At 39.8% G+C, this 27,811-nt stretch overlaps 1 protein-coding gene across 1 annotated transcript; it reads left to right on the forward strand.

Annotated features, from left to right (window-relative positions):
• The first annotated feature begins 26 nt into the window (after window positions 1-26).
• Window positions 27-27,811, forward strand: scp2a (sterol carrier protein 2a). Its single transcript, XM_034215503.1, has 16 exons — window positions 27-164; window positions 1,679-1,736; window positions 1,869-1,940; window positions 2,283-2,414; window positions 3,059-3,123; window positions 3,640-3,766; window positions 3,907-3,970; window positions 4,875-4,961; window positions 5,636-5,786; window positions 6,870-7,017; window positions 7,143-7,250; window positions 11,547-11,700; window positions 12,965-13,061; window positions 20,652-20,781; window positions 26,238-26,317; window positions 27,221-27,811. Exons 1-16 carry the CDS (start codon window positions 45-47, stop codon window positions 27,314-27,316), a joined length of 1,689 nt encoding a protein of 562 aa, XP_034071394.1. The 5' UTR covers window positions 27-44; the 3' UTR covers window positions 27,317-27,811.

Consider the following 27,811-nt stretch of genomic DNA (forward strand, 5'->3'; position numbering starts at 1 on the left):
GATCTTTGCTCTACAGTTGAATCAGTTGTATCCTGTCAGTGCTAATGTTGTGTGCTGCCCACAGACCTGTCTGTCTCTCTGTGTGGACCAGCTGTCGAAATAAAGCAACTATGGCACAACGAGGCAATAACAGGGTGTTTGTCATCGGTGTGGGCATGACGAAGGTAATATTATTTAACATTTATGGTGTCCTATTTTGCAAGACAACACCATACAGACAACATGTAGGACCCTAGTGAAGACTTGAGGCTAGCATTGTGGGCTGACAACAGTTTTCTGTGCATTAAACGCCTGTTTTGTTAAAATTACCCAGCAGGCCATAGTGTAATGAACTGTTTATAAGTGTTAACAAAGTACAAAGCAGCTAGCTATGTTAGCTTCAACCTATAATAAACTCTGTATCTTATGCCTAGACTGTGAGTCCATAGTTTCATGGCCAACAGAGTTGACAAACTGTGCTAAGGGTCATTGCTGCTGCTAACGTGAGGAGCTGCTCCCCCAGAGCTTTAGCTGCTCAAAGCAGAGATGGGAGAAGTACTCAGATTCAGTAAAATTAGCAATACTACAGTGTACAAATACTCTGTTACAATTAAAAGTAATGCACTTACAATTGTATTAATTAAAGGTAAAAAATAAAGGCATCAAAACCTACTCAATTATTTTATTATATTTATTTTTTATAAACTTTATTAATCATTTAAGTCCTTTACAAACCTTTAAGGCACTTATGTTCAGTCAATACAATTGAAAGGTGCAAATACAGTTAATAGTTGACATCTTACAAACATTTAAATTACAAACAAAAAACTAGTAGACTAAAAACTAGATTAGTAAAATAATCAAAATGAAGAAAAATTGTTCACAACAATGGATAAAATTAGTGGCAGTAATTTACAAAAGAAAATGACATAAATAACACATTACGGTGTTTAGACATTATGATTGGGGATTTTTTAAAAATATATTTGTACGTAACGCAACTATTTGAAATGATTGGATTATCTTAGTTATAGTTATTATGTGTATCACAATGACACAACTTGTGTGTTATGAAACGTTTTTAATGAAGAATTTTCAAAGTGATGCTTTAAGTGGTAAAATGCTGTCATTACATACACATCTGATGCCCCTGTCTCTCTAAAGTGAATACAAACAATATTGATCTTATTTGTTTACAACTGCTTGATGAGATAAATATTTGTATAGTAGTATTATTTCTTTATATTGATTATAATTTAAAATATATGCACAAATACATCTTTACAAACAAAGTATTATAAGATGAAATTGAATTGCAAATAATTGTTGTCCTTGATTTCAAAGTGATATGACAAGTAGCAGTGAAGATGTTGGAACAAGATCATATTTTGAAACATTTCTAAATAGGACGAATAATGAACTCAAAAGATGAATAATCAAAACAAAATCGTTTTTTTTTCTTTTTCTGTCAATCGACGTATTGTTTAATCTTGAAAAGCAAATCATAATGGTCTTAAAAGTAAAGCTTAATCCCATTGACTGTGTGAGGTTTAGTCTGATCTAATGGTTAGCTGACAATACAGTTAAATGTTTACCAATGAAGAAGAATGATTTTCTTTAATGGAGAACAGGAAAATATGTGATTGCTAATATTGATTAACATTTACCGTTTGTCATACTTTTCTGTGTTTTGCTGCAGTTTGACAAGCCTGGAGCCCGTGGCGACTATGATTACCCGGACATGGCTAAAGAAGCAGGTGCTAATCTTCAGAATATGGACTTTGTTCAGTCGATCGAAAGATAACATTTCTGGATATCTGTGAAATATATCTTGTTGCTTAACATGGGACAAAGTGTTTTTATAACTGTATGTCCACATCCTGTTCCAGGTCAAAAGGCTCTAGCAGATGCAGGAGTCCCATATTCTGCCATTGAACAGGCCTGTGTAGGATACGTCTATGGTAAAAAAAGATCTGCACGTCGTTCAACCCTGGTTAAAAACAAATATTATGATATTTAATTTAAATGTTTACTATATTTTAATTTAATTTCTTACATTTTGTTTGTATTTGTTCTTGCACAATTTTTTATTGGCTTTTATTTCTTCAGTTTATTGTATGTAGTATCGTTTGGAGGAGCCTGGGTCTTAAGATTTCTGTTGCCAAAATACACTGTAGCCAATGTGAATATGACAAATGAACGTTTTAATCTTTAACCACAAGAGAAGGTGTTTCTGGTCCTGGAAGAAAAACAATGGGTTTGTCATGGTCTAATTACACGTCTTGCCTCCTTCATTCCCTCAGGGGACTCCACCTGTGGGCAGAGGGCCATTTACCACAGCCTGGGCCTCACCGGGATCCCCATCATCAACGTGAACAACAACTGCTCCACCGGCTCCACCGCCCTCTACATGGCCCGCCAGCTCGTCCGGGGGGGTGAGTCTAAAAAGGGAAAAACCTCCCAAATGCTATGGCTGTAAGAGCTCAGGGTGGGGTTGAGTGGTTTCTAATAATAACACATTTTCACAAAAAATAAATAAAAATGAGAGACAATACATTAAAGAGGCCCTATTATGCTTTTTGAGGTTTTCCCTTTCCTGTAGTGTATTATAGGTTTTTGTGCATGTAAATGGTGTGCAAAGGCTAAAATCCAAAACAAACTCCCCCCCTGCCTGAAACACCTCTATTGGACTTAACTTTACTTCGGTAACATAGTGACATAACATTGTAACACTTGCGCTTCTATTGGCAGGCGCTCAAACACATTGTACGTGAAAGGCTAAGGGGCGGGTCATCTCTAAGTGGTTGACCAATCACAACAGAGCCGGCCAGCTAACAAATCATAGCAGACTGGGCTCTGGTTTCAGACAGAGGGTGAAAAGAGGTACTGCAGCACAGGCAGTATGAGAACAATAAAGTCCTTTTTGAACATTAAAGCATGGAGACATGTCACAGTAGAGGCACTAAGTACCAATATTAACCTGAAAATGAGCATAATAGGGCCTCTTTAATTCCGTCATCTATTATTTAAGTGAAGCTGTAAAATCCTCTCTTTAAGCACTTCTCATCTCCTGTTGCAGGTCTTGCTGACTGTGCTCTGGCCCTCGGGTTTGAGAAGATGGAAAAGGGCTCTTTGTCATCTAAGGTATGAAACTAAATGTGTGTGTTGATGGTCTGACTTGCTAAAATGACGGAATATCAGTGTGGGTTACACTTGTCCTGAGAGGGATAATGATAAACATTCAAAAGCAGATCACAGCAGACACAACAGTTTAGTGTAGCTGCATCCCAGACATAAAGATGAATGAACTTCTACCTTCTTTTATGAGGTTCCATTAACTGCTTCTTACGAATGATTTCATTACAACTACAATGGAGAAGAAGGGGTAGATTTAATAAAAAGTCAAAGCTTTTTTTAGAGCAAATATCTAAAACAAAATGGCTGAACAGTTGGTCGATAAATCAATTTATTTTCTGTCACATGCCAGTACAGCCAGATGTTTATGGTGTATGGTTTATTGACACAATTGTGTTTCAGGTAGCTCAAGATTTTGGTTCCCCCCGTTGTTTGAGTCTAAATAGAAACTAGCCTTAATAAACCCTCATTTCCCCCTTTTAAGATGTTTTTTTTTACGGCGTGGAAAATGTTCCTTTTTTCTAGTTTATGGACAGGACCAATCCCATGGACAAGCACATGGAGGTGATGATCAACCGCTACGGGATGGTGGCCGCTCCAGGAGCACCGCAGATGTTCGGAAACGCTGGCAGAGAGCACATGGAGAAATACGGTACATGCTACGTGTGTGTTGGATAAAGAGGGAGCTGACAGGGTGTTACAAGTAAAAGTGTTGGATTGTTGCATGTTGCATTATGGTTGTGATTGTCCTTTATCATATAGAGTTAACATTTGTGTTTGAATCTCTTCCAGGCACAAAACCGGAACACTTTGCCAAAATCGCCTGGAAAAACCACAAGCACTCCACCAACAACCCGTAAGACTGAGATTTAAAAAGACATAGGGATGCACCAAGTTTTTCAGCCGATATCGATATTTAAAATAACAATTTAGCCACATTTTAAATGTGTATTTTTTGCCAGGAAAACAAATAATTATTACTTGTAAAAAATATAAACCGCCTCTCAGAACTTCATGACACCAACTGGAAATAACTTTTTTTTACAATGACCTACTCAATGAGAAAAATGTTATGTACCAACAGTCAGTGGGGACTTTCTCGTTGTCCCTCATTATGTATTAAACCTGCGTTTTCTTTATGATACAAATACATATTTCATTAGATTATTTTAGATTATATTCAGCTTGCACAGTGAGAAAAACTAAATACAAATAGCATCAAAATCAGAAATCCTTTATTAATCCCGGGGAAATGTATAACATCGAAACATAACAATTTAAGCATCTCACCAGAAGTGCGAAATAAGCAGTAGAGTGATGTCTAGTATAACATAGTAAGAATATAAGTATTTATAAGTGTATACAGTATGAACAGCCTTTATTGGTATACACACTATTAACAGTAGTGTAGAAATGAAATACACTATAGAGCCGGTAGAAATAAAGATAGTATAATATGGACAGAATAACTATGAGTACGCTATAGAAGGAAGGTATAGCTGTTTGAACAGTTTTATAAATAAAATGAGTAAATACAAAGTGTAAGCAGATGCAACAAAACAAACTGACTTCAAATTCAAATGTAAAAGTACCTCTACAGTACTAAGTCACATGACCCAGCAAAACAGATTGGCTACTGTCATCGGCACATTTCGCTTTACTTACAGATGTTCCTGTGCATCCCAAAAAACCTTAATAATTGTTTTAATGTATCCTTTTTTTATGTGTATGTGTGAATATGTGTGTCTACATGCTTGCAGGTATTCCCAGTTCCAGGAAGAGTACAGTTTGGAGCAGGTGCTTAACTCCAGGAAGGTGTTTGACTTCCTCACTCTGCTGCAGTGTTGGTAAGAACCTCCTTTACATGTAGAGCCATCTTTAGAACATCAATGATAACCCTGCCTCAATTGCAGTGGAGTACAAAGTATTCATTTCTTTTACTTTAGTGAAAATAGTAATACCAAGTTATATAATACTCTGTTACAAGAACAAATCCTGCTTTCAAAATGTTAAGTACAAGTATAAAAGTTTCATCAACATGTATTTAAAGTTAAAAATGTGAAAGTTCTCATTCCGCACCAGACAATTTGAGAAAAATATAGATTATTTTATTATATTTATTGATGCATTAATAGGTTTTTCACTTTATTGTTGCGGCTGGTAAAGAACAACTAACTATATAACACTATATATATATATAAATTACAGCCTAGATTGTGAATTTCCTTGAGGGATCGATTAATATATTTGTTTCAAAATAACTGAAGCCGTATAATACATTTAGTGGATTAAACAGTACAATATTTGCCATCCAATTGTTATGGATTAGAAGTATAAAGTCACAGGAATTGAAAAGTGAAGTACAAGTGCCTCCAAATTGTACTTAAGTATAGTACTTGAGTAATTTTGTAGTTAGCATTCACCAATGCTTAGTGTAACTATGTCAGCAAAGTAGTCATTTATTTGATTGAATCAAAGTTCAGAGTTACTGATGATAACTGTTTCCCGTCCTGCTCTCCAGCCCTACATCAGATGGAGCTGGAGCAGCAGTTCTGGCCAGCGAGGACTTCGTCAGGAAACACCATCTGGAGAAGCAGGCGGTGGAGATCGTTGCCCAGGAGATGGTGACTGACCTCGCCTCCACGTTTGAAGAAAACAGCTGCATTAAGATGGTGAGAAATGACGACGATGTAAACAAAGTGTCTGAATGATGTCATGAGAAAGACCATCTCTGTATGTTACAGCCAAGAATCACTCTTCACTAATACAAATGACATGATACACTACAGCAGGAGTGTCAAACTCAATTTCATCGCGGGCCACATTAGAATTATGGTTGCACTCAAAGGGCCGGTTGTAACTTTAAGACTATATCAATATACATATATAATATATATTAAATAATGTATTATATTATATGATTGGCTCTTCATTGGATTATTATCAGTTCTGGTAATAACTTCATAAATAACTACGTCTGAAAGCAGAAGTCTAGGGCAAATAATTGAAAGCAAATATTCAACAATTACACCAATTGTATTATATATAATATTCTTTGCAAGCTCTTGCGGGCCACATAAAATGAGGTTGCGGGCCGGTTTTGGCCCACGGGCCTTGAGTTTGACACCCCTGCACTACAGCAACAACAACCTCACCTTTCACATGTCGTGCTCGCACATCAGTTTCCCTCAGCTGGTATTTAGCGGATTTAAAATGTCAATGGCCGTTTGTTACAAACAGTTTTTAATCCGTTTTTATTTTATCAAAAATAAAAGTTTAGGTCTGATCCAAAAAATATTTGTGGTAAGAGTTCCAGCGTAGGCACGGGTATTATTATGTTTTTAACACACATTTTGTGTTAGGCAAGAGTCTGTCGACGGGATTTCTTTTATTTGAAATTCATTACTTTTCATTACATTTTAATCTACATTCTTTGATGAGGTCATATTTATTTGCCTTTTTATAGGTTGTTTTTAAGTTGAATAATAAATACATCATATTTTATTGACAGGCACCAATATGTTCACGCAGAATAGAACCCAATAGAGCAAACAGAGCATTGTGTGAGGAACATGTACACAGTGAGGCTTTATCCACTCCCAGGATTGGTTGGATGTAACCCTCGTCTTGTAATTCTCAGCTGTACTGTAAACCCTCCTCACAGTATCAATTATCTGTGATTTATCGACTACAATACGATTAATTAGTCTCCTAAAATGAGTTCCTAAACATACCTCTCTCTGGGTTCTGATCAGGTGGGGTATGACATGTCTCGGATGGCTGCTGATAAGTGTTATGAAGCTGCCGGTCTGAAGCCCAGTGACGTGGATGTGGTGGAGCTGCACGACTGCTTCTCAGCCAATGAGCTCATCACATATGAGGCTCTGGGGCTGTGTCCAGAGGGTGAGACCACAGACTGGCAGCCTCTCTCACTGCTTGAATACAATATTATCAAATTGTAGGGGAGAACAATCCAATGTACTCTAGATTTCCTGTATCATCTCATTGTTTCTTCATGATCTTTGCAGGTAAAGCCGGGGAGCTGATTGACAGAGGGGACAACACTTATGGAGGCAAGTTTGTGGTCAACCCCAGCGGTGGGCTCATCTCTAAAGGACATCCTCTAGGCGCCACAGGTACACACAGCCACGACTCTTTATGAAATATTCTCGTCGGATACTGCAAATGATACATAATCAAGTCTGATAGGAAGTGAAAATATCAGACGAGGCCCTACAATTTTTCCAGCTAATTCTTAACTTGTTTGGAGCATCAGAGTGGTATGTAGAGGAGAGTAAAGTCATACATCTATTGTGTTTTTGTAGAGTGCACACTTCCCTGGTGGCCACTAGGTGGCATGTGTCACATAGTAATGGTCAGAATCAGGTTTATTGCCAAGAAGGTTCACACACAAGGAATTCGCTTTGTTTTATGTGGTTCATATATAAACAAGTTACAAATATATAAAAGCTGTTTTAAAAAAAAGTAACAAATATATACCTACCTATAGTAGGAGCTATTTTAATAAAAACATTATTCAAATAAAAATAAAAAAGCAATCTCGATTATAGGGAATAAGCTGTAGAGAAATACATATTTTATTTTAAAATCTGTTAAAACAATAATTATGAAATAAAAAATAAATGAAACATATGTTAAACAGAAATAGCAATATAGAAAAAAGTAGCCTACAAACTCTTAAGAATAAAATATGATAATGATAATAATTTAAAGCGGCAGAACTGTGCGGTTATAAAGAGGTAGCTTTGAAAAAAGAGCTGCTGACGGCAACCAGGATTATAAAAGCCTCAGTGAAACTCTTGAGGGACGAGACCCTGTGCTCAACAAGCCTCCATCTTCCTCCCCACACTTCTAATTCTACTCTTAACACAGTTCTTTGTATTGTACACAGTCATTCAGTTCCAGTTGTGGAATGTACATACTGTGCTGTAGTGATGAACACTTTTGAAATCATTGAGTTTTTCAATGTGTTGCTGTTTTATATATTTGACAGCTTCAGTTACTTTATAGATCTATCTTATGAGCTTAAACAACATATTAACCAACTATTAAATATTGACGTATATCAATTAAAATATCTAGCAGCTGTATAAAAAGTAAAACATAAAAGATCCGCCTTGACAAGCTGTGATGGAAACTTTTAATTAATTAATGTACTCATATTTCAGGAGATTAATATATAGGATCAGAAATGTGGCAGTTATGCAAAACAAGTGTTTTTATTTTTGGTTCTTTAAAGTTTATTTTGAAGCGAATACTTTTGCCCTTTTTAAAAAATAAAATAAAATGGAAAGCAGGACTAACCTGTAATAAGAGTATTACATGTATATATATGTCATTTAAGAAAAAAGTTGTATTGACACACACACGTTAAAAACATTTCTTTATTTGTCTCACACTGCCTGTGCTGCAGCACCTCTTTTCACCCTCTGTCTGAAACCAGAGCCCAGTCTGCTCTGATTGGTTAGCTGGCCGGCTCTGTTGTGATTGGTCAACCGCTTATGGCGCGTTTCCACTGCAGGCCTTGCTCGGCCTCGCTCGGTTTGGTTAGGCCCGGCTCACTTTAATGCTGCGCTTCCATTACAGTTTAGGAACTGGGGTAGTTACTAGTAACGCAGTGTAGGCGGAGCCGTGACGTAATCTTCAATGAGCGCCCCAGAAAAACAACACAGCCGTTAGCTCTTAGCACTCGGAGCTCACAGCTCTTCATATCTGTTCAGAAACTTGACAAAAGTTAAACAAGTACAAACCACAGACTGCCTGTGTCATGGCGAATATAGTCGCTGGTTTATTTATGTCTGTATAGGCCGTTGTTGTGAGTGTGGACGGTCGGAGCATATATAACGTTAGCTTAGCCAAGCTACATTTAGAAAACACGCATTTTTAAAGGGTTTTTCGCCTGCCGTCTGTCTGCAGACATGTCAAAGCATTAATTCATGGTTTTTACTAACCGGTATCAGTATGTTGTTACTTCGGCATCATTTTGAAACGTGTATTACAATTAAATCACGGTCAAATATGTTCATCTTGTTGTAGTTGTAGCCCCCTTGCCAGCGATTCTCTCTAGTTTAGCATACTCAGCCCGACTCAGCCTGGTTGTTCCTGGCCCTAGAACCACGATTTAGTCGGGCCAGAAAAAAGGTGAAAAAGTAGCCTCGGGCCAAAACTAGGCCAAGTGGAAGCGCAACCAGAAACGGGCCCCGCTCGGCTCGGCACGCTTAAAGCGAGCTACACGCTGCAGTGGAAACGCGGCATTAGAGTCCAGCCCCTTAGCCTTTTACGTACAAAGTGCTGGAGCGTTGGCCAATAGATGCGCAAGTGTAACACAGTCATCTCATTATGCTCAAGAAGTAAACAAAGGAGTGCATTCGAGGCGTTTCAGGCGGAGGGAGGGGTGTGTGGGAGAGAAACTTCCTCTGTAGGTAACTTTTTTCAGCTTTTGCAGACCATTAACATACACAAAAAACACCCTACAGGAAAGGGAAAACCCTCAATAGCACTTGAACAATATACTGTAGTAACTGTGCCCACCCATGTCATTATCAATTCCCCTGGGTCACGCTCAGAGTGCGAGAGCCCGAGTCAGCGATAAGCTCCGCCTGATCCTCTGTGTTGCTCCTAATCTTTGCTGCGATCTCTGTCCCCCGGTTCACCGTCAGCTGAGATATTCAAGTCAATTCACATGCAGGAAGTAAGATGAGCCCCCTCAAGACAATGGGAATTGTACACGTTAACACAACATCCATGGGCATTAAAGGGCAGCTTGATGAATATGACGGACAAACCAAGCCCTTTAAACTTCAGAAGGTTAAAGGACTGTGATGATCAAGTGCATTATTTCAGAGTTTACTGAAGGACCATTTCTGAATGTTCCTTATGTATGAATAAAATGTCTCAAGTGTTTTCCAGAGGCTGTGTTTTCATAAAAAGCCCTAGCCTTGTTTTTTTCCTCACAAACAAGTCCTTGTGGAAAAGATTAGGAGAGTGGCTCAGTTTGCGAAAAAGGCACCATGATGAGGTCCTTACCCTTAAGTTCTTTAGCCTATTGGGATAATAGAGAAATGCAAAAGCTCATTAAGCAGATGGGATGAAATACTTAGCTTTAACGCTAGCGCAGTAGCTGGCCCTGTCGAGATTATGGAGTTGTCAGATTAGGAGTCAATTTGTCACCCCTCTTGATGAAGCTATTGTGTTTATGACTTGCAGAATGCCAAGACATATTACCCTATTGTAACAATACAGTGTCTGTTTTGGTGGGGTTTCTTCAAGGATCACTCCCAAACAAAGATATTGACTGTGACTCCACATGTGTGAGTCTTGAGTCTCGTGAGTCTCATAGCAGTCAGGCCTTGACAATAACCGTTGCCAGGTTTCCATTGGCTACCATTTTTTGAGAAATTGGCAACCAAGTATTTGCTTTTTGTTCATCCAACACGTAGGGACAGCATATGGTAAAACATGCACCCTGAAATCAATCCATCCATCCAACTTCTCAACTTGTCCCCAAGAAAGATGCTATCCGTTCCCCGGAGAAAACCCATTTGGGCCGCTTGGATTCGCGATCTGGGTTTTTCGGTCATGATCCATCTTTCATGACCGTTAGTGAAGGTCGGAAACAAGATGGACCGGTAGATTGAGAGCTTTGTCTTCTGGCTCAGCTCTCTTTGTCACAATGATGCGGTAAAGTGACTGCACTCGAGAACTTAAACTCCTTCACATGAGTTAAAATAAATATTTGAAATATTTATTGCTTAAGTGGTATTTAATTAAGCTTATCTGGTTGGCCGGAGTCCTTTTTTGTGGCCCAAATGTAGATGTTTCTAAAAACAAGACAGAAAAAGCAATACAATTCAACCTTTCCTCCTCTTATTGTAAGCAGAATGGAAAATTATGTTTTATACCTCTCACAGTCTTTTCGTCCAAAGAGTTTGTTGTCACTTGCAGGTACATAATATTTGTTGGTTAACACTAGATCAAATGACTGTGTAATGTAGAAACCATAAATAATTATAACCTGACCCTGCAAAGGCCCTTTTTGAGCTTTTTAACATTTTCAGCTCATTGTTCTGGTTGTACAGTCCGCAAATTCACTGTTTTGTCACTCACACTACTCTCATGGACATGGTGTCCAGACGCAAAGGGCAGCTGGTTTCAGCCCAATAGATCTGATGCATGACGTCTGTCAGCAGTTAGACAAAGTTAGCAACAAGGAGGTGTACACATTGGAGCATTCAGAAACTCAAAAGACAGGTCCACTTGTTTTCTCACTTTATTGAATACAACGTTATTGTTATTATATATACATTTTCAGCCATTTGCAGCTTCATCAGGCCAAAATAACGCCACATTCCCCTCTTAAAGTCACGTCACCGTCTTTCCTTTCCATCCCTCCCCTCCCTGTGCTCTCTCAGGTCTGGCTCAGTGTGCCGAGCTGTGCTGGCAGCTCCGAGGGGAGGCTGACAAGAGGCAGGTCCCCGGGGCCAAAGTGGCCCTGCAGCACAACATTGGCTTAGGAGGAGCTGTGGTTGTTGCTCTCTACAAGTTGGGATTCCCTCAGGCGGCCAGGTGAGGAAGTAGTTACCAACTATTTGTATTAAGTTCAGGTAGGTAATATACATGGAACCAATAAACACACACTCACTGTGTCATTTACATTGGAAAATAACACATTTTCTTGCTGCTGGTTATAAAAAAAAGCAACAACTAGACTGCAGGCTCTTACTTTGAAATGCAGAAAAAACGTCCTCAGCAGTCTATGAAGCCATCAGATGTTTTCAGTGATATAGGTAGATTTAGCTTAAACCAGTGACATTTTAGTGAACACTGATGCCTTTACGACACAAATGCCTCTTCGATAGTTGTGGTAGGAACAATAAAAAATGCTGCATTATGGAATTTTTTTGTAAATGTACAGTTCCGTTTTAATATCTGTGGAAAGTGTTGTACACTTGCAGATGACACATTTACACATGAATTGTTGATCTGTTCATACAAATATTAGGTACATCCATCTAATTTATTTATAAAATTCTTAAGTTTGTAATTTAGGCCTTGGCATTTATAAACATGGTTCATTAAGAGTGCTTGAAATGTTATATTTGTGCTAGAAATGCAGGTTCATCAGTTATTTTTTTGAAGTAAATTACAATTTTAAAGAAAATTAAAATGTATCAGTGTTGTTACTGTGAATTAACCCTGATCCATCGTCTCAAACTTGACGTATTGGTTTGTACAGTCCTTGAACAATCCTGAATTTGTTGTTTAAGAAAGTGTGGTTTCGCTGTTTTTTAGGCAGCTTGTTTTAAAACCGTAGCTTTATGTTTTTATCTAGCCTTTCTGTGGCTATCTCCAACATGCTGCTTGAGGGAACTCAATCTAAATAACATGGTGATCTATTCACGCACATTTAGGAGATTGATCTATTGGAAGAAACCAAGCAATTAGATGTAAAATCAGACATTTATTTTAATAAAGCCCCAATACAACGTTTCCCAAGGCTGTGCCATCGGTGTGTGAGTGTGTGAGCATTTACATTACAACTCGATGAGCCTCTGCCATCAGTGTCTGTGTGTGTACCAATATATGAATGGGGAAACATTAACATGTACTTTAAAAGCACTTTGAATGGTAGGAAGGCCAACAACAACCATACATGGATTGGCCTTGTACTGTACATTAAGTGCATTGCTTTGTACTCTGTTCCTTAGTCTGCCACATAACATTTCAAATCATATGTGTACACATGTCTGAGTCATGGTGAAATTACAGATAGCTGAAGCACTTTTTTCAGCGTGTACTTCGTATCTAGCTGCTTTTTTCTGCCCCCCAGTTCCCAAGTAGCTGCAGTTCCCACCAGCTTGGTCGGCGGTCAGGAAGGGTTTAAAGCCTACCCAGTCTTCAAAGAGATGGAAAAACGTCTGCAGGAGGTAAAGTCACTAACAAAAAGTCCCCTCACAACTTGATTCAAACATCTGATGCGTTTAATCCTTTGGAATTATTTGATTTCAAATGTGTCCTTCCATTGGCAAATGCTAACATATATGGACACATCAAAGAAAAGCAAAGTTAGTTGTAAGTCTTATATCTTTCTGTTTTTAAATTAATGCAGTAAGCTACTGAACTGTTAATGTGCTTGAAGGCTGGAATATGGACGCAGACTGCAGTTTCATGGCCATGTAGCATACACATTTTTGTACCATTAGCATTTCAACATAGTAATAGTAAATACAAGGATGACTCCTTCATAGTTAGACATTTGGGAAAATGCTTGCTGCTCCCATTGAGTGTCAGGATCCAACTGTTTTCCTATCATCTGATGGCCCATTTCTTTTTTGACTTTGGAAGCTTAAAAACGTGGTTCTATTTTTTTCTTACCGTGTTGAAAGGGAATCCCACCACAAAGCAGCTGTATGGCATTTTTCATGTGGTTTGCTAGCAGACAACAATTGCAAGGAGGCACCTTCACTTAATTTGAAGTCAATAGAGAAGAATGTATGGTTTTCCCCTAAGGTGCATAGGGATGAATTTAGCTATGTCTCTATTGGCATCAACATAAACACAAATCCACACAGTTGACATCTTTGCCCAATTTATGAATATCGTTTCAAAAGAGTATAAAGAGTTTCCAGCTGTGAGTATCTGCTGAAATGAGTTCTGCATCAGGAAGTATCAGAAGGACCTGGGTGTGCAATTCTCTTCCTCTCTGCCCCTTTCACACCAACGCGTTTTCAGCTCCGGCTCGGAGCTGGAGCCTGAAAAGTACCGGTTTTTCCTGTTCACACCGCAGAGGCGCCGCCTCTTAGCTCCGGAATCCGGTTCACTTCCAGCTCCAAAAAATTGTCGGTCTAGAGCAGGGGTTCTCAAAGTTTTGATGAGTGAGGGCCAATTTAGGTACCCAATATTGGATTGAGGGCCGCCCAAGAAAAAAACGGAACACAAAATAATTCCAAAACAAATCCTTTCTTTATTGTACTAACCAATTATACATACAGTATACATTAAGATTAATCAAACATTAATTTGTCTCAAAAGTGCCTTGCAAACACACACACACAGAGAGAGAGAGAGAGAGAGAGTATTGTGCTGGAGTGAGTGATATGCTGTGGATTTCCTGTCTAATGTGATTGGTATCATAATGGCGTTTGATATATACTCCTTGAGCATTACATTCACCTGCTTGCAGATGAGGCATATCACTTTATCCGACCCCTGAGGTAAAACGAAGTAAGCGTTGCTCCATTTCTCCAGGAACTTCCTTTTCTCCTCACTGACACAACGTTTTTTACGCGACGGCCCTCGCTCCTCCATCTCGCTTACACAACGAAAACTTCCAACAACTTTTGTTGCGAAGGACTGATGGTTTGGGCCACGGGCTGTTCACGTGAACACTTTGCCGCCTTTGGGACATGCTTCCAGTGCGGACTTTTGTGTGCGTTCATATACTTAACCACACACGCATACACGCACACGCAAATAACCACAATCACACACACGCCTTTTTACATACCTATATATAGGCTACAAACAAACACACATACATTTTGTGTACATATATTGGCATTCACCTCCTATTTACAATAAACATCATTTGGAGTATACATCTTCTCTGGCATTTTAATCAGATGCACCACAGCGGCTTCTCATATAATTTCTTACCAGTCAACTAGTGACTCATCCAAAACAACTTTCGACTTTTGATCTAGCAAAAATGACAGTGTAGCATTTCCCTCCGAATAATGGTCGTAGGCTTTACTTTACGGATGAATCAGAATTTATTTGTAACTCCAGCCCCTACGTAAGAGCTTGTGGCCTCTTCGGGGGGTGCTAAACATTTAAAACATACAGTCCGCTGTTCTCTTTCTCTGCCGTTACATAGAACAGTGGTTCCCAAACTGTTTGTGCCCAAGGCACACCAAAGGTGAAGTAAAAATCTCAAGGCACACCTATTGTGCAAAATAGCCCTTATAACACGTGTTATCACTCATATCATGTAAAATATCTGTAAATGTGCATAATTATTTACTAATGCCAAATAAAATGTGACAAAGACAACTATATTACTCATGAAATATTTCAGAAATTAATTTGAAACTTTATCAAATTAGGCTTCATCAAAGCAGCAACACACTCATTTAAACCAGACAGGTCACAAAATAAAAAATGAGGCAAAGGAAACTCAGCAGAAATTCAGCACAGAGAACTGTCAATGTAAGGAAGCTGCATTTTCCATGGTCCTGAACTACAAATTATAAATGTAACATTTCAGCAATCAGCATTGAAACATGTGCTATTGTAAATATTTTGTCGATTTACAAATTAGTGAGATACATGTGCCTGTCGAGGCACGCAGAATGTTTTAATCCTTGGTGGCACTGAGGAGAGGGCCACTCGCAAGTCCTGTTCAACAGAGAGCCGTGACCTCCTGTTGTTCTTCATGTAAATCAGAGTAGAGAACGCCAACTCCAGAGATGGGGTCGTTACTAAAAAAATGTAATATATTACATATTACTTTAAAAAAAGTAATATATTACACTACTTCGTTAATATCTACATAAAGTAACTCGTTACTTTACTCGCCGAGCACGTACATGCATGCGTGAGTGGCAATAACTTTCCTTACCAGCAGGCGGCGGTAGTGTGTATTTGTCATTCAAAAACAGGCAACAACCGGAAGACAGAGAAGAAGAACAGACTACGTGATATCAACAAACAACAAATAGCGTGTGCGGTAGCTTCACCTTAGCATGTGTTCTTTGCAGGTGTTTGTTGAGGTTTGACGTGGTGTTTACAGCAGTGGATAACAGCTTCTGGCCTGGACACAGTTTGCACCTCACCGTCACATTCCTGTCTATTCTTCGGACGAACTCAAAATAATGGGCATACCTCCACCCCTCGAAAGTTATCGCTGACTCAGCCATGTTTATGCAGCACTGCACGTGGAGATGTGGACGCGCAAGTCGCGCAGATTACGTACATATAAACCTACAAAGTACTGATATAGTAAATTCAAAAGTAATTATTTTTGTGTAGTTGTATATTGCAATAATAACGTATGGTTGTCACAATATCCCACGGCACAGCCGGACTTGCCTCACGGCACACCAGTGTGCCGCGGTTTGGGAACCACTGACATAGAAGACACTACTTTATCCGTCAACTTCCTGTCAAACACGTTATCTCGCCTTCAAAATAAAAGCATGCAAACGAAACACTAAGTTAACCTAAATTACTAGATACGAACCATGGAGGATTACAAATATAACGCATGCATTTCAGCGTGTCACATTAACTATCGCGGGCCGCCAGAAACATTTCCCAGGACCGCCATTGGCCCGCGGGCCGCACTTTGAGAACCCCTGGTCTAGAGGCAAGAGCTTCGGAGCTAAGAGGCGGCGTCACTTACGTCTCTCTTAGGTCGAGGCGGGTTGAAGTAGATGCTGAAGACCACAAAGAAGTCTTGCATTTCGCATGTGATGTTTGTAAAGTTCCAAGTAAAGTCGTCCCTTGTAAAGTCGTCCGATGCCTTCCATTTCGTTTCGTAAGAGGATAACCAAAGCGAACAGCGCTTCAATACAATCGGCCGTTGTTGTTGTCGATGTGAGGGATTTCCGCGCGGTTTGGATTTTATGAAGCAGGCACGTAAACGGTGACGTCATGACGCAGCAGCGGCAGCTCTGGGCGGTGTGAACAGAGCGGGAGCAGAAAAGGGAAACCGGAGCTGAACCAGAAAAGCACCCGCTCGGAGCTAGAAAGGGAAAAGCGCTGGTGTGAAAGCCGCATCTTAAGCCCCTTTTTGAGCACCCGATTGGCCAAGAGGAATTGCACCCAGCTGCTCTCAATTCTTAATCGGGAGCCAGCAGGTGATCGGTATTTTTTTGCTTGCTGTTTTATGTTACAAGAAAAAGTTTAACTGTAGCTGTATCAGAGTCCTGCACGGGTCTGATTTTCAAGACCCGCTCCCGCCTCGCACCCGCGACGTACAATACCGAACCTGCCCCGTTACCCGCACATATTGCCAATTAGTTCCGCAACCCGACCCGACCCGTCGGCACAAGATCCGCAACCCGACCCGAACCCGCATAGCATATGAGCAGTGAAAACGTGCAATTATTAACACACGCAGTTGCATATTTGTCTCAAAAAGCGTGGGATGTTGGTTATTTTCTCCATCTAGGATGACACCAAAAGCCTCCCAGACGTTGGATTTCGCTCTTGAGGAAGTGTTATTGAAAATGCTGTATTCTCTGCTAGAGAGCCTCACCTCAGCCATTTCGAATGTGGAGAATTTACACAGCAGCAGATTGATGCGCTGCAGAGGTTACGATTATGCGTGGTCCCGCGGGGGAGAGGTCTGAGGATTTAAACATTAAACTAAATTATTATTATTTTAATATATTTATTATGCAATACCCGCGACCCGACCCGCATCATCTTTGTTTTACCCAGAACCGAACCCGGAAAAAAGCGTTTGAAAAAATACCACCCGCGAATCACCTTTTTTGCGGGTCACCCGTCGGGTACCCGCGGGTACCCGCGGGTACCCGACCCGATGCAGGACTCTGAGCTGTATATTGTGTTCAAGGCTAAAAAAACACACTATACCTCATTCACACCAACGGTGTTTCAAATCTATAAAACTATATATATTAAACTTTACAGCTGTTACATACCTGGGTGAAGGTTACAGTTCATTTAAATGAAAGATACAACGTTACTCCACACTCATGGTTCAGTCCACCTTAAGAAATAAGACCGACCTCGGAAACAGTTGTGTTTTAAAAAAACCTTTATTGACACAAGTACACTTTTTTATAAGAATATAACTAAACCACAGAAATGACTCCGGAAAAGCTGCAGATAGAGCCATAAGAAATAAATGCTACTGATTTCATCCGCGCGGTTTGGCTTTATGAAGCAGGCACGCAAACGGTTACGCCATGACGCAAACGATGACGCAACGACGCATTACCAGTCGGACTCTGGGCGGTGTGAAAAGAGCCGGAGCTAAACCGAAGAACCGGTTCTGAACCTGAAAAGCTCTAACACGGAGCTTGAACCGGAGTTGCGTTGGTGTGAATGAGGTATAGGTGGGCGAGTACTTTATGTGCACAAGTCAAGCTGTTACAAATGGATGCACACTTTCTCTCGATGAACACCCAGGCCTCTCTTACTGTGTTAGAATATTACTAGTTAAAAACGTGAAGTTTAAGGCCAGTGGCGGATTTAGGATTGTAGGAGATCCGAGGTTTAGCCTAGGATTTGTGTTGGGGTGCTATTTTTTACAAGTGTGGGGTGGACCGAACATCCTTTAGGGGAGTCGTCGCCTCCTCTAGGGGGGTTAGGGGGCATGCTCCCCCGGGAAGATTTTTTTTAAAATATTGAAGTTAAAAGCATCAATCTGGTGCACTTTGAGAGCAACATTAACCCTACCTTAATAATACCTTAAAGCGGACAAAAGGCACTGGAGAACACGTATTCATTAACACCCTTTAATGAAGCAAACTAATGCCTTAACTCACTCAAATACAGTCGTTTACTTATTTCGGTGAAACTAATGTGCGTAGAGTTTTAAAGGATGCGGATAGTCTCACCTTGATTCTGGCGCATTGCTTATCGTTTTATAGATCTATTCTCATCCACCATCTTTGTTTGTGACGTAAAAAGTGTAATGCTACGTTCACACCGGACGCGATGCGACGTTTGGGGGCGGCGCGATTACATGTAAAGTCAATGCAGAGACACGATCAGACGCGAATTCGCTCCGACGGTGCGCATGAAGCGGTGGACGCCGCGCGAATCACGCGATTGAGGCGATTGAAGGGGGAGCGAGAGAGACAGCCCTCTTGCTCGGACAACTTTACCAATCAATCCAACTGATCTTGCAGCTGTCACTCCTCGGCTCTTGGTAGTTCAGGCATTTATCAAACCTGGCAACTCCGGGCTTCCTGGCAGCTGTCAATCAAAGTCCAGTGGCTCCGCCCCAAAGTATCAGAAACTTTTCACGCGCGCGTAGACAGACTCCGCGAGCGAGTGAGGCTTACACTCCCGCTAGCGAGCAAGAGGGCTGTCTCGCGGGGGTTTAATCTGCGCGCGAGGGTCATTTCATGCGCGTGTAAAAGCACATTTTCTGCTCGTGAGTAGCTTGTTTTGTGCGCTATAATATTGACCCAAATCTGACTCCATAAATATTCGCATCGCGTCCGGTGTGAACGTAGCATAAGAGTCACGTTTCTGAATCAGACACTCTGAGTGGATGCAGTCACAGCCAATCGGATTCAGAGGGTTGCCTGTCAGTTCCGTTGCTATGGTTCCATTGTTATGTGTACTGAAACGAGAGCCGGTATAATTCCACGCGAGAAAACAAAATAAAAATTGGAATATGTTATTTGAGTGTCTTAAAAGTAGACTGAGGTATGAAGGGTTAACGTTACATCTTAGGATAATTTGTAGTCATGTTCTGTATACATACTAACATATAAGGGTATACTTAGTGTGGTTACTCCATGTTTACTAGCTATAACATTAACGTTACATCACTCTCGCAGATATCACCATTAGATTCACAAACCTGAAACATCATCCATTTCTTCACTGCTGGTGATGACATTGTTGTCAGCTGCTGATACTGCTGCAGCTTGTGGCGCCTGCTTCGATGAAAATAACGTTCTAATATCCATAACTTTATAGGCTATTAGCTTAAAACTCGTCAGGCACTAGGAAGGATCACTTCTTCTTCAGGGCAGGGAAGGCTACGCAGTACGAAGGCTAATGTCCCGCAGCGGCTGCCTCTCTGGTGGACTCCGGTACTACACATTACTCAAGAGACGTTTTCAAACTTTTTTTAAATTTTTTTTAAATTTTTTAAGTGAAACATCCGGGGCTTTTCAGAAAACATCCGGGGCTTGAGCCCAAGTAGCCACCCCCTAGCGCCGCCACTGTTTAAGGCTCTCAAAACCGCATAAGCCTGTCATTGATTGTCTATTATAATCGACATGTGACTGTGGCTGCTGCATTGAGCTGCTTTACAATAAAGGTGTGAAAAGGTGGGCAAATGTAAAGCTTGTTCAAGGGCGGCTGATGTGCCTGGAAGCCTCGGGAGGGAAGATTTAATATGTGGAATATGCATGCCTCTGTATTTGAATTGGGCTGTCAGGATAACAGAGGGTGATTAAGAGTGGAAAAATAAAAAACTGGATTATTTACATAGTATTATCATGTGTATTATTACCATGAATATAACAGTTATCTTCAATACCAGTGTTATCCCTACCTCTGATTTAAATGCTATTCACTTCATTTTAGTGCAAGGCCAGAATTACGAGCATTCAATGTGTGATATTATGCCTCGTATCTACATTTCGATTATTGAATTGCCTTGTGGTAAAAACGAAGAAGTAATTACAGGCAAGGGAGTTATAGTTTTAACAACACTCATATGACTGTGATTTAAATGATTCATGTCTATGTCTCCAAACATTATCTGTGAACTGAAACAAAGCCTTGTGGACTCCCTGCAGGAAGGAGAGCAGCTTGTCAAGAAGATTGGTGGAGTGTTTGCGTTCAAAGTGAAGGATGGACCCGATGGGAAAGAGGCGACTTGGGTTGTGGACGTGAAGAATGGCAAAGGTTCCGTCAGCAATGATCCAGGTGTGTATCTGCCAGGAATGTGTGTGATGTATTTTCATTGCAATGCGATTTTATGTACGGGATGATTATTATCCCGCTTATGATATGGTCACATACAAAATAAACCAACGACTTGACTCACAATATTGAAATATTATGTTATCAACCTAAAAATTATCGGATTAAATGTATGTTGGACACGAGCCCATATGTAGGTGCTGTCTTCCTTGATCTCAGGAAGGCTTTTGACACTGTTGACCACCAAGTGCTCCTTACAAAGCTTACTCATTTACATTTCTCTGCAGTTTCTATACATTGGTTTAAGTCTTACTTATCAAACAGAAGACAGTGTGTTTTGGTCAACGGTGTCAAATCCTCCTACCTTGTGAACCCTGTTGGGGTTCCACAAGGTTCCATTCTTGGACCGTTACTGTTTTCACTGTACATGACTTGTCTAATGTATGTCCTGAGTTGAATGTGCAAAAATATGCCGATGATGCGGTCATCTTTGTACACAGGAAGAACACTGAAATGATCTCATGTTGTCTCAAATGCTTTGGACAAAGTTCAACACTGGCTGAACAACATTTGCTTACAGTTAAACGTAAAAAAAAAAACAGTATGCATGATGTTCAGTAAACGACCAGTCAAAATCGAAGGATCCAACGTGTTTTTAAACGGAGTAGAAATAGAACTAGTCTCCCAGTTCAAGTATCTTGGAGTCATACTGGACTCGAACTTGAATTTTAAGAAACATATCAAGAAAGTATCCAATACCGTTAAATTCAACTTGCAAACATTTTAAACAAATCAGACCTTTCTTAACTCTCAATGCTTCAAAGTCATACCTCCACTGTATGATTCTATCCCACATTGAATACTGTTTTACAAACTGGTCGTTTGCTTGTGCCACAAACCTGAAACCCATAGAACAGCTGTACAAGAGAGTTATCAAGGTGTTTGACAGAAAGACACATTCATACCACCACTGTAGCATCCTTGAAAAACACAATTTCTTGAGTTTTGACCATTTTAAAGTCTTTTAAAAGTATGTGTTTTTTTTATAAATGCTTACATGGACTGGCCCCCCCCCTCCCTTAGGGGAATTCATCCACAAAAAAAACACTGGACGCTGCACTAGGTCAGAAACTAGATGAGACTGTGAAGTCCACCGCAGACGGACCACTTTTGGACAAAATGTCCTCTCTGTTAAAGGCAGCTCATTGTGGAATAGCCTCCCAACTGAGATACGGGATTGTCCCACTCTGAACAGTTTTAAAGGTTAACTCAAAGAATGGTTGAGAAACAAACATCCGTGCAATCACCGATAAATGCACTTTAACACAGGGGTATCTCCTCTTGCACTTTAGGTAGCTCTTTGATCTTCTCTTGCACTTTATATGTCGTAGCTGCTACATTGTACTGCCATGTGGTTAATGCTTGTGTGTGCTGCTCTTGCTCTTTTGCACTTTTTGCATATCATGTTTTTTTTTGTTGCTATGTTTGTCAAATGTAAACTCAATCATTCCATTACATTCTCTTAACAAAATAGATAACTGGTACATTTGACTAAAATGGGGATTACTAGCAGAATGACTGAAGTTACTAATTAAATTGTTTACAGGTAACTAGTAATTGTAATGGAAAACATTTTGAAGGTACGTCCCCCAACCCTGTAGATTGAATACATGAAATAATGGATTTACTCGGCGGGCCTATTCTCCCACTTTTTGCCTTCATGGATGTTGTGTTCTGCGCAGTATGATGTCACCAAAAGTGCTCTGGGATTTTTATGAATGTAGCTTTTAATACATGATTACAATTCTCTCAGCGGTCGGTCGGAAATGTCTGTTAAAACGTGACATTTCTCCCACAGTAGGACTTCTCTCTCAGCCCATCTACAAGCACCTACTGTAGCTCTCAGCCGCAGTAGGAACACGCGTGAGCTTCTTGTCGGTAAAAAATGTATTCCCGAGAAAATTGTGGCTTTGTATTTCTGAGAGAGCTCAAACATGAATCTGTGTATCGCATTAAAACATTCTTTGCTTAGCACTTATTCCTTGCAGCCAGATGTTTGAGAAAAGCTGGCCTTATTGGCATTTTTATCAAAATAATGTTCCTGTAAAACTCTGCAGTAGAGCAATAGAAATGGTTTGAAATTTTAAAACCTTAATCACAACAATTTTTTTTGTATGTCTTCTTTGGATTTGAAGCTGCTGCAATGGATGTTAAACATCAAACTACATAACAATCTACATCACACACAATCTATAAAAGCACAATTCAATTCACACATATCATCGAAATGCTAAAGGTATTCTGCTTTTTCATAGGATGCTTGTGGCCGCTACACACTCATCATCAAAAAACCCTTGACTGTTTCCATTAGGCTGCCCCCCCCCCCTCCCCCCCCGCCCCCGAGTTACTCTCAGGTTGTTGTTTTTTAAAGGTCAGCTAACCCTTTCCATCTTACTCATTTTTCAGGAAATGGAAAGGAACAAGACAAGCTCTGTGGAAAATGAATCCCAGTTTTGTTGAGCCTCTACGCCGTACGGTATACTAGTACCACATTTATATTGGTTGGTTAGCAATGTTGAAGCTAGACTATGGCGGCTGTGGCTCCCCATTTACAAAAAATGAAGAACACTGCCACACACACTTGGACGCGTTAATGCTTGTGATTCATCTGGAAAGTTTGACCAAAAAGTTGCTCAGGCAATACCAGCGCGGATGTTTACCATGAATTGCATGGGAGTGAAATGGCAAAAAAAGGAGAGGCAGATGGCAAGTGCACTCTTTTGTTGGTGATCACAATATGATAGTGACAGAGAATACGCCCTGTGTATCGCACATTACACAGAGGGGACCACAGCGGCTCTCTGTGACAGCGGCTTTGTCGATGCTTTAGCTAATTGTCAGAACATTGTCAGATCTTTTGCTAATAATTCAGAAATGGTGTTCTGATTTCTCTTACCAGTTTGTCATGCATGTCCTTATTTAAACACCACACAGGTATTTATTTTATTTGTTTTTGTTTATTTATTGACAGCACTAGTTAAAAGCTTTCTGGACACGTTAATTGGCATCAATTCTACATAAATCAAAAAACACAACAGTGGGGTGCATCCCGGTTTTCTTTTACAATGGAAAGTGTCTGTCCTTGCCATTTTGTTAACGTGATAGAGGAGAGGTTGTATTAGTGTGTGTGTTGCTACTCGAACATTGTGACAATGTGAACGGGGACGCTTGTAGTGAGGAACCTACAGAGAATTATCAACTCAATTTGCAGCCTCTCACGACTCAACAGAGCCTTATAATGAGTTTCAGGTCATTGTTGATTTGTATACTTAGCTGCTAACTTAAAATGTAGGCTTATGTTCAGTCTCTCAGCCCTCATGTTAAGTCACAGCATGCAGCTGTCAGAAAAAACTCTGAAAAGCCTAAGAGTACACTACCATACCTTTGCAGTCCTTACATCCCATTCAATTACACTTCATTTAGCTGACGCGTTTATCCAAAGCGATACAATAAGTGCAATAAACCATGAAGATACAAAGAATAGCAAGTACATTATCTTTTGTTAAGACAAACCATTTTAACAGCCACTGCATTGGCCTAAAAATAAGGCGGGCTCAGGTAATGTGCTGCATAGATAAATGTACGGAAGAGGATTAGAGCCACATCTGAAATTCTTTTGATATCTGACCAAAAGTTTTTCTTTTTTGTTTTATCTGAGATTAAAGTCAGTCATTCAAAACAGCCTTTTTTCTCAGAATACTGACTTTGATCTCAAACATTTAAAAAAGAATAAATCACTTTTGGTCAGGTCATATAAAAAAGATTCACATGTGGCCCTAATTGTCTTCCGTAGGAATTAGAAGTGTTTTTCCTTTTTTATTGGCTAAGTAACATTGGAAACAGGTGAGTGATCATTCCTTGACAGAAGATAAGTAAATTGTTACTTTTAAATCCTGTAATGTGAACTTTGTGTCCAAGAGATTTTTTTTTAATTAGGACTCTAATTTCCTAAACACACAACAACTATTTTGATGTATCAAGTGTAGAGGAAACTTCTGTGTAGCAACGCAGTGGTAGTCACCGACTCAGGAAGGAGACACGGTGGAGCAGGAGCTTTGATGTCAAACACTGATGATTTATTTGGAGTTACGGCCGGAGAATTCACATCACAAATCACAGCAGTCCCGGTGAGACTGCACGGGTGGTTGCCACGTCAATTCTGGAGTGCCTCTCTCTTGTTAGCCCATTTAACTGGTTTCACAGAGAGTAATCAACATATTTTGATAAGATAGCTTTAGACAGTTGGGCACACTGAGTTACTTGCGTCCGTCACTTATGGCCTCGAATATGTCATACCTTGGAGTCCACAAACAACAAAGAAGGAAGTGTCCCAGTGCACCCACAACAACAGACCATCTGTGACCTAGTGTTGACCGGTCACAGAATGAGAACAATAACATTATTGGGCGACTGTGGCTGCGAGGGAGTGCGGTCGTCTTTCAAACCAGAAGGTTGTGGGTTCGATCCCAGCCCATGCAGTCAACATGTCGATGTATCCTTGGGCAAGATACTTAACCCTGAGTTGCTCCCGATGGCATGGCCAACGGTGTGTGAATGTGTATGCATGTTAGGTCCTAGAGTAACATACACTGCTCTGTATGAATGGGTGTGAATGGGTGAAAGACATGTAGTATGTAAAGCGCTTTGAGGGGTCTTAAAGACTGGATAAAGCGCTATATAAGTACAGTCCATTTACCATTTACCATTATGGCTGAAGCAGCCTATGTCCTTAAAGAAGATAAACAGACGTCAGGGTTGGTCCTGTACGTCATATCTAGGAGTCTAGGACAATTATTTCCCTAACATCAAGCATATTGATGGATGATCATCATACCGTAGGCAGAAGTACATCCTATGTTGATGATGATGGAAAAAGGTGGTTTTATGTTTCAACAGGCTGATGTTAGCAATCATACATTTTGTCCTGGAAGAAGAAAACAGGGCCAGTTGTAATAATGAAATGGCATTGAACTTGTGTGCTGCACAACAACAACAAGTTTCATCGAGACATAGTGTACTCTTGAGTGCTATCTATTTGGAGCAGTGTTACAATGGTGAATCACATTTCTCTTCATGTGCAATGTTGCAAAGGTTGTTCTTTTTTCTTTTCAGCCTATGGCGTACAATCCTTTCTCCTTGTGTGAACTCAGAACAGAAATTATGCATTTGTTTCTGTGGTTTAAAAAAATACATCATACACTATATACATTTAAGTAGTGTTGGAGCTATATATTGCTTTATATTTCTTAACAGTTAAACATGTATTTTCTGGCTGTTTTTGTTTATAGTAAATGTATTATTATTTAGTGTTGTTATTTCAATTAATTAAAGTAGTTTTTATGCTTTATGACAAGTAGTAAGCCATTAAAAAATAAAACATTAATTTGCTTTTCTTTTAGATAAGACAGCAGACTGCACCTTAATCATGAGTGACGAGGATCTTCTGGATCTGATGACAGGAAAGATGAACCCACAAACGGTATGTGATCATGATAAACCATATTTATCTGCACTCACATAGTGATGCGCATATTGTTAACAAATATTATCTTAAAAATGCAAACGCTATAAACAACCTCACAGACTAGTTGGAGATGGAGCTCGTTCCAGCCGTTAATCAAGCACCAATAGTTATACAGCTTATACACCAAAGAGGGGAAGAACTAAACAGAGAAAAAGCACCAGAGTCTATTAAAACCAAACATGATATGTTGGAACCTTTATATATACAGTCTATGGTTGGAACGCACTGGGAATACGAGTCTAAACACGCAAACGTCAATTCACCAGAAAAAGTGTAAATTCTGGTGCTGTTTTGTTTTGGGAAGCCAAACACATGCCTTTAGACATGAATTAGTTACTTACTGAGAGCTGTGTAAATGCCACATAACCACCTGTGTTTACAAGATGAATCCATTGAAATGGTCTCTGTATGAACATCATCTCCATTTAGTTTGTCATAGGAATTTTTAAAGGGGACATTTTATGCTCCGTTTCAGTTACATACTTGTATTTTGGGTTTCTACTTGCACATGTTTACAATCTCTAACAATCCAAACACACATTATATTTCTCACACTGTGTTTCTGAATATAGCTGTAATCACTCTATTTTGGCACCTGTCTCTTTAAGACCCCTTTCTTTAAAAAGTGAGTGAAAAGAGGTGCTGCAGTACGAGGAAAATAAAGACCCTTTTTTGAATATCAAAGCATGGAAACATGTCACAGTAGAGGCACAATATACAAATATGAACCTGAAAATTAGCATCATATGTCCTCTTTAAGTACCTCACTTATTCTAAGAAAATAAACATTTTTGAATGTAAAAGTTTAAGGTCAGGTAAACTCTTTTTAATCTTTCCCCTTTCAACCCCTGTCCACAGGCTTTCTTCAAAGGGAAAATTAAGATCACTGGAAACATGAGCATGGCTATGAAGCTGCAGAGCCTGCAGGTTACACCAGGCAAGGCCAAGCTGTGATTCCCTGATTAACCTTGTGTTCTCGGAGCAGCACTTCAATGGCCACATTTTATCTTAGAAACCCTAATTCTCTCCTCTTGCATTTTGCTATTCAATAAGCTCATGGAATACTTTGATTAGGAGTTTGATCTAGAGAGACGATCCATAATGATAGCGGCTACTTTAATATCAGAGCATACTCACAGTATACTTCAGTACAAACAAAATCCTCAATATCCTCTTACGTTGTTGTTTGATCTTGTCCACCATACCATATCCATTTTGAGTCTTTAGTAGCTTTCTGCTCATATGTGAAATTTGCAGGACTACTCTCTGCTTAATTAATAATGTGTTTACACTCAAAGTGCCTCTTGTTTCTGACTATGGAATCAAGCTTGTGGTTTGAAGCCATTTTTGGCCTTCTCAATTTTAATAGATGATTTTGTATAAATGATGTGTATGTAATTAAAGCAAATATCTTTTAAAAAAAATATATAAATCCTTTCCTAACAATAA

The sequence above is a fragment of the Gymnodraco acuticeps genome, unplaced genomic scaffold, assembly GCF_902827175.1.
Source record: "Gymnodraco acuticeps unplaced genomic scaffold, fGymAcu1.1, whole genome shotgun sequence".
Taxonomy (NCBI): Eukaryota; Metazoa; Chordata; class Actinopteri; order Perciformes; family Bathydraconidae; genus Gymnodraco; species Gymnodraco acuticeps.